General features: G+C 40.6%; 1 protein-coding gene across 1 annotated transcript in view; it reads right to left on the minus strand.

Annotated features, from left to right (window-relative positions):
* Positions 1–7,143, minus strand: part of POLR3B (RNA polymerase III subunit B) — a 74,201-nt gene extending 67,058 nt beyond the window's left edge. Inside the window, exons 1-6 of the mRNA XM_048075922.2 lie at positions 6,998–7,143; positions 6,631–6,663; positions 4,063–4,119; positions 3,916–3,980; positions 3,349–3,424; positions 901–1,001 (exon numbers count right to left, since the gene is read on the minus strand). Coding sequence (XP_047931879.1) covers positions 901–1,001; positions 3,349–3,424; positions 3,916–3,980; positions 4,063–4,119; positions 6,631–6,663; positions 6,998–7,069 — 404 coding nt within the window. The 5' untranslated portion in view covers positions 7,070–7,143. The remainder of the gene's footprint in view (positions 1–900; positions 1,002–3,348; positions 3,425–3,915; positions 3,981–4,062; positions 4,120–6,630; positions 6,664–6,997) is intronic.
* Positions 7,144–8,061: the final 918 nt, after the last annotated feature.

The raw sequence follows: 8,061 nt of genomic DNA on the forward strand, positions 1-8,061 counted from the left end.
TTTTTCATTTAGCTGTAGCACAAACCATTAAATAATTCAAAGTAGTCAAATTTAGATGTTCCTTCAAACATATTTTCTTAAAGAATAACTCTGAACAATAAACTGCGTTACTACAGCTACAGACGCTTATGGTTTAACTGCACTGCTGTGGTCTTCTGACAAATTCAAAGTATATTTTTTGATATAGAAGAGCATTAGAAGAAGTGTAGCTCCTTACATATCTATCTTCTCTTTACGTCGAGTATTCCAACTTCAGTAAGACGCACAGTCACATATTAAACCATCTCAGTAAGCCATTGCCACTTAAAGCCAGCAGGACTGATTTAAAAAAACTTGTCTACAAAAGGTAGACATCTTTGTTGCCTTTAAATGGAATTGTTCCGTAACTGCCAGCTATTTTGCCGTTTTAAACCAATTTGGAAGGACAGCCTAATTTCAAATGGAAGAACCAATGCTTGCATTACAAGTTTTACCCTCCATCTCCCACAGACACCTTTACATTTTCTGTAGACTGAATAAAACACCTTTGGCTACAAAATAAATATGATTATTCCCATTTTGAAAAAAAAAGAAAAAGAGATTTGCAGCTCTTGTATTCTTTCATATAGTTTCCTCTTTAGTTTATATCAATATAAATATAGACAACATCCATCTCTAGATCAATTCTAACAAATATCCTTCTTTAGAAGGAGACATTTCGAAAAAACGAGACAGCTTTTGAAAAACAAGATCTTGGAATGGAACCTAACACTCATATTTTGTATAGCTGTTCCTCAAGATTTGCCTGCTGTCTCTTAATGAGGAAGCAAGGTTAGTCTGCATTTATTTTGCAATAAAAACTTTCCCCAACACAACAGCAAATAAAAACAAACACCAGAAGCTTGATATCTGATATCTGACCTGCCAATGGGTAATGCATTGCGTATGATCCTCTGGCTACCGCGCGTATATTCAATGTCCACTGTAATCGGGGCAGAGTAAGTCATGTCTCTCAGGCGACACTAAAACCAAAACAGTCATATCGTTAGGTGTTAGCTTAAAACTGTCTCCTGCAGGTAGGTGCTCACAAAAAAAAAAAAAACAAACAAGCAAAGCAAATCTAGACTAAGCCCTTCATGGCACCTGGAATATACTTTACAAAGTATTTTATTCAAAAAACAAAGAAACAAACAAATGAAATTTTCATCATGTTTCAAAAGCTGCCAGTGGATCTGTCTCTTCAAAGGACAGTGCTGCAGAGCGTAATCCAAACTGTTTATTTAAACTAACAGGCCTAACTGGGAGAGCTGCCACAAAGACTGTGCTCTAGTAACCACGTGCTCTGATTGCACTGCTCAGTTCAGGGATGTTTTATATGAAGACTCTCAACAGCAGGAAAGTTGTGCTGTCATTGCAAGTTTGATTGCAGGGAAACACAAAATAGTAAAAGGGACGCTACGCTACCTTTTAATAGCATGAGTACATCTCACAGTATGCTGCTGCTTCCAAAAATGACTTACAGAAGGCTCACTAAGCATCACTTTTTCTAAAGATTCCCAGAATTCATTTGCAAATTCATCACATCACAAGAGAAGCAGCATGTACATATCTAGGACATTATATAGCTCAAGACTCAATCTAATACTATTCTGATCTTTCTCATCTGCTTTCCCCAAGCTGGCTCTATCGCTGTCGCTAGCCCTTAAGGTATTGTGTGTCTTCATTCAAGACAAGGTTCACTGCATTTGCAGAACACTACAGAGCAACTCACTGCAGGACATCTCTGATCTCATTGAGCATGTTATACCTCTGAGTCCCAGAACTGCAGATTTATCGGGATTCAGACTTGTAGTACATTTATGTTTCTAGTCTTTCAGTGTATTGACTATGCATTAATAAAAGGCAATTAGGACTGTCCTGTGCATTGAAGATGCAACTGTAAGAAAAAACATGCCCCAAGAATTATTGCAAACTGGATACTCTTTCTCTCCACGTGAAAAATAAATCATTTCTCTAGTAATAAAATACCGATGTGCACCAGCAGTTTTCAAGCTGTGACTTGTAGGAAACTAGGTCCCACTGTGCTCTGAGCAACTTCATTGAATTTAAAAGTAACTGAAAATACATTAATTTCTAATTACTTTAAATTCTTCTGTATGAATAGTTAATAAAACTCTCATAAGAACTGTGTGAGAAGGAGAGTTAGACAGCTTCAACAGCATTACTTGGGGAAAACAAGGCTTCAGAATTCCTTGCGTGTGCTTCGTCCACATAAGGCACAGATACAGAATGGTGCAATATTCCAGTATTTGTAATTTTATATCCCCTTCCTTGAGGTAACTTCTCCTGACATTAGACACCTAAGGGTGAAAAGCAGGCACCTACCTGTATGCATGACGTGACCTTGAAGCAAACCAAGGACACAAAAACTCACAAATTTGATTAAAACTAGATAAAATACTCAGACCCTTATGAAAATCCGATCATTTTAGGTGCCTCTGGAAAGCACTTTTATAAGCCTTTGACACAGAAATGTTATGACATACTCATTAGAACTCAGTCTTTGTTGTTGTTTTTTTTTTTTGTTTCTTTTTTTTTTTTCCCAATTGCATCCCTCATTTAACCCAATCAACATCTTATTTACAAAAATACTATGGCCTTCATATGAGTATAACCCATTGAAAGAAAAATAAAAAGAAACAACACACTAGTAATAAGCATCAGTGAGAATACATCTGAGATGCAAGAGTAGGCTATTCTAAATCTGGGGTGACTATACTCCAGAAAGCATTTATTTTGCCCTCTTCTGCTTGTAGAGTCACTTTACTTGTACAATAAGAAAGCATTTTAATTCCTGGATTCTTGGGTATAAGTCATTAGCCACAACTTTTGCACAGAATTTCATTCATATATAGAAAATCTATATCTATATCCCACTGCATTTCGTCCATATTCTTATCTACCGATTTAATGTTAGCTACAAATCTGTGAGAACCGCGAGCTGTTCTGTATTACATCTAATTGGACTGCTGATGGCTGAGTTACTGGCCTTACTTTCCATGGATTTAAATGAGATTTGAGTCAGGTCACTGGAGACAGCAACGTGGCTGTGCACAAGAGGCAACCACTAGATGGCTTTTTTTATTTTTACAGAATCTCTCCAAAGCACAGAATGTCTTCCATGCTAAAGCTTGAAGTGTAACATATATATTAAATGAAAAAAAAAAAAAAAGACCTTCTTTCAAGTGTGAAATGTATTTCCTTGCCGCAATGAAAAAAACATCTGAAATGTGAACCGATTCATCAGGTTGACAATAGGCTGTATGTAGGTAAATTGAAAGAAAAAATGAAAAATGCAAACATCAATACCTCATGAGGTGATACAGGTCGTGTCACATTGAAGCTTTCTTCCACATCTGGAGTACCCACATAGATATTGAGGTACCTTTAACACAGACAAAAAAATATTGCAAAATATTGCACAAAATGAGCAATGAGCCGAATATTTTCCTAGCGACCTGAAGGAAGCAGAGATCTACATCTATTGAAAAATTAAGTTGCTTTAATTAATAAGGAGCCATGATTCTTCCCAAAGTAACACGCTGTATTTGAACCGTGTTCTTGTTAGTTAAAATTTAAACTACACTTGCAAAAGAAAAAAGATACTCTTGCAAGTAGAGAAATAGAAACTCCCTTCTGTCATCTGAAATTACAGAAAAATAGTGGCATAAAGCATCATTAACAACTGAATTAAGTCTGCTTAACGTACTTTTTCTTTAATGCTCCACGTTTCTATGCTCCAAATAAGGCATATGTCATTCAAAAGAGTCTCTTGATTTATACCCACACGATGCCTATAAACTTTTCACAGTCAATAACAAACCTATGAAATTGCGCACATGCTATTACTGGTATGGAAATCATTTTAATGCTTACTTCAAGTACCACATTGGGTCAGCATCACTTGTAACTTTTTCATTGGCTTTCATGATTTTCTTTATCTGAAAAAAAAAAAGAAAGAATAAAGAAATCGTGCTTTTTCTGACTGCTAACAGCCACTCCCTTCCCACCAAGAAAACATACCTCTACATTGATGAAATAGTTGAATGAGTCTATGTGCTGCTTCACAAGTCCTTTCACCTGGAAAATACATGCACACAGCAAATAACATCAGCTTTAAGAAGACATTGTTAATGCATAAGAGATAAGGATTTACAAGTCCTTTCAGATCTCTGCTAAATTCTTTCAGTTAATAAATTTCTGAGAACTGCCTTGGCAATCAGTCTGGTTCTACACTGTATGTTTTCCAGGTTTACACCAGAGCTGTCTTCTTCTCTAAGTCTCGGAAAAGTAATGCAGCGACAGCACAAAGCAAGCACCCAGTACATTTTGAAGTTCAAATAAGCAAATGAGAGCCATTGAGTAAATAAGCAAATTACAGCCATTGTGTGTTAAAATATTTTGTCAGTTTTCTGTTACTTTGAGATAATTTTATTTATTTGTAGTATAATTAATTAATTGCAGTACTTGAGAAAGAAGTTGCCTACACCTTAGGAAGTGAGGGTGCCAAAAAGAAGAAAGAGAAAGGGAGCCAGTAAGACTGGACAGAAGTGGGGCGTCAAGAAAGTCAATAAACAAGGAAACAGCCACAGAAGGACAGGACACTCACAAGAAATCTGAACTTGATTTCTAGGCAGGAAGACAAAGAATATGCCCGGATGTAGTATCAGAGACTAAACACTACCCCATTTCCTCAGGGAATTAATTGATGCAGCACATTTTAAGGATTTAAGTCACAAAGAGCAAGCAAAAGAAAGGGGATTATAACTAAAATTATCTGGGATGAGAGAAAAACAGAAAAATTTTGGTTAGAGGGAATACTAAAAGAAGCATTCCTTTTACTAATAGACTGGAGTTTGCAGAATAAAAGGTGTAACTATCTCAATGACAGTGCAAAATCCAGCCTCAAAAAAAAAAGGAACTAAAATGAGTGCTAGCTGATCTTTAGACACATGCATACATGCTCACAGAGGACTTTACGCTTTGAAACATTCAATGACAACTAGCAGGTTACAAGACTTAAAAATTTCATACAGAAAACAGATCCATTTACATAGTTCGCATGACAAGCAACAGTTCACGCTGAAATTACCAGAAAGGAATAGAAAACTTGGAACGACAAATTCATTCGCTCAGTGAAGTCTCCATGAGTTAAGACAAAGGAGGAATGACTCTTTACATAAGAGTTTTGCTAACTTACAAAAACATTGCACATGATACGTGGGCAAAAAGAAATTATGGATTTATTAGTGCCTAGAAATCAGGCTAGTAGTTCCTCTTTCCGTTTTTTATGAGGCATTATCAACAGCTTTACTGAAAGAAAAGTCCAGCACAGAAACTGTAATGCACAACATCAGCTTTGGATCGCTGTATCACTGCTGGCATGTATGAAACAATATGCAACAACAGGAAGGACAGACCACCACGAGCAGACCTAGAGTAAAGGGCTCACTGGCTGGAAATAACGTGGGATGGTTACACTTGGCATCAAGCACACAGTAAACTCTACCATCAATCTGCTACCGTCCATTTTTCACAGTCTGAGGAGTTCAGACACCTTCACTAGCTTAAGCTTGTGATGGAAGTTTGTGGGGTTGCCAGGAGAGAAATAAAACCAGGATTCATTACAAACATCTTCATAGCCCTGAACCAGAGTCAAACAATACGTAATCTATAACTGCCCTTTAAATGTTGTTTTTCTGCAAGGATCAAACTCTCAAAGCTTGTGAGAAAAAGAGGTGCAGGGACTGTACACTGGGAAGGAAGGAAGTTAACAAATTTTGGCCTTGTGGAAGTGGGCAAAATTTGCAAAGAGTGATGAGAGGGGTGCAGAGGTGGCTGCTGTTCCACAGAGGTACCCAGGCACATCAGACTTCACCTGTCATCTTCACAATACAATATTTTCTACTGTCTTTTTCCCTGCTCACTTCCAAGTGTTTATGAGTCCTGTTACTACATCCAATTGCATTTAAAGAGAACCATGCCTTCACCTAATACCAGGTTAGAAGAGCAGCACTGACATTAAGATAATACTAATCTTTGAGCTCCATCAAGCTCTGATTTTGGTGAGTAAAGATGTAGATATATTCGAGCCCTTGCAGAATCCAGACCTGTGGTTATATGCTTCCAATGCGAAAAACAATTACAAACCACAGTGTCAGTACAGAGCTTACAGAAAGACCACAAATGGGACCTCTGTGTACAGTGAAACAGTACAATGGCTGGAAACACTATGCCACACACAGCACTTATTCCAAATGGCCACATAAAAACAGTACCGTTAAAGGGATGTCTCCACGAACTAATCTTAGTGATACGGTTTAGTGTTAAGTCAGAGGTTGGACTGGGTGATCTTGGAGGTCTCTGCCAACCTAGATGACTCTGTGATTCTCCTAATACTTAAAGTCATCAGGAAATCAATCTATGTAACCGGTTTACCCGTAACTTGATGGAAGCAGAAACTGAAAAAAATAAAATTGCAAATTGTACCCAGAGGACAAGCATTCTGGGAAATCAGAAGCCATAAGAGGGGGCTACAGAGCTAGAGGGGAGCTGAGTCCGGATGCCCTGAGGTGGGTGTGGAGCACTAACCTTTAGAAATGCTGGAAGAAGTCTCCATTTTTCCTGAAACCAAAAAAAAAACCAAAACACACAGTTTAAAGCAGCTTTCCACAGAGGGGCCACACCCGTAAGAAGATTTTTTAGCTTGGTGGGTTGGTTTGGTTTTGGCAGTAACGATATTTAAAGCGAGATCCCTTTGGAAACCGCCCCAAATCAATCCGGCTGTGTAAAACCAGCCCGGGGGTGACCTGGCTGCGGTGGGCAGCCCGATGCGCCCCGCGGGACCTCCTCAGGACGCCGCCGCCTTCTCTAGGAGCAACGTGCGTGGGAGCCCGGACCCCGGGGACCCCCTGCCGGCCTCCCCGCCCCGGGCAGCCCCTGCACGTCCCCCGCTCACCTCCACCGTGTTCACCGGAGCCGCCGCCTGCTCCGTGGTGTGGGCGCCCAGCTCCGCGGCCAGCGCCTCCATGCCGGCGGGGAGGCCCGGCAGAGCCCGGCGGCGGCGGGGACCGGCGGTGCCGCAGCCAAAGGCGTCCTCCTGCCCCGGCGGGCGGCCGCAAGGTTCCGCGCTGCCCGGCCCTCAGCCCCCGCTGCCTTCGTAACAGACTCCGTCAGGCGTTTGGTTTCTTAAGTTCTTGCCCCCGTGGTTTTTGTTCTGTGTGAATCCACCGTTTTCAGTCACAGGAAACTGATGTTCCACCCGCACAAGCTTCCAGCGCTAAGCTTACTCTAAGGTGCTTCTTCCTACCGCACAAGTGGCAAATAAACCTGGTTGTATAAATCTGCAAATTCCACACCGCGGCCTTGTCGGGTATTGCTCTTCAGCATAACTTCGCCTTGGTGCTATTGCAAGTTGTTCAGAGGGGTTATAATCAGGCTTTACAAAAAGCTCCAAAAAGGAACCATTTCAGAAATCCAGTCATGACAGAGTGGAAGTTGGTATTTTAGGGGTAATGAATGTAGTCCAAGAAACTTCAGGCTTTCAGCATGTCCCCAGCACGTTGTATCTGTGCACATGCAGTACCTCTAGCGCTTCACAACCAGCCAAAACAGGGAGTTACTCTGAATAATATGAGGAGCAGCTGAGGGAGCTGGGGTAGTTTAGCCTGGAGAAGAGGCGGCTCAGGGGCAACCTTATCGCTCTCTACAGGTACCTTAAAGGAGGCTGTAGCAAGGTGGGGGTTGGTCTGTTCTCCTACGTGACTGGTGACAGGACGAGAGGGAATGGGCTAAAGTTGCGCCAGGGGAGGTTTAGGTTGGATATTATGAAGAACTTCTTTACCAAAAGGGTTGTTAGGCATTGGAACAGGCTGCCCAGGGAGGTGGTTGAGTCACCATCCCTGGAGGTCTTTAAAAGACATTCAGATGTTGAGCTTAGTAATATGGTTTAGTGGAGGACTCATTAGTGTTAGGTGAGAGGTTGGACTCTGTGATCTCAGAGGTCTCTTCCAACCTAAATGA

Source organism: Anser cygnoides, chromosome 1, assembly GCF_040182565.1.
Source record: "Anser cygnoides isolate HZ-2024a breed goose chromosome 1, Taihu_goose_T2T_genome, whole genome shotgun sequence".
In the NCBI taxonomy this organism is placed as follows: Eukaryota; Metazoa; Chordata; class Aves; order Anseriformes; family Anatidae; genus Anser; species Anser cygnoides.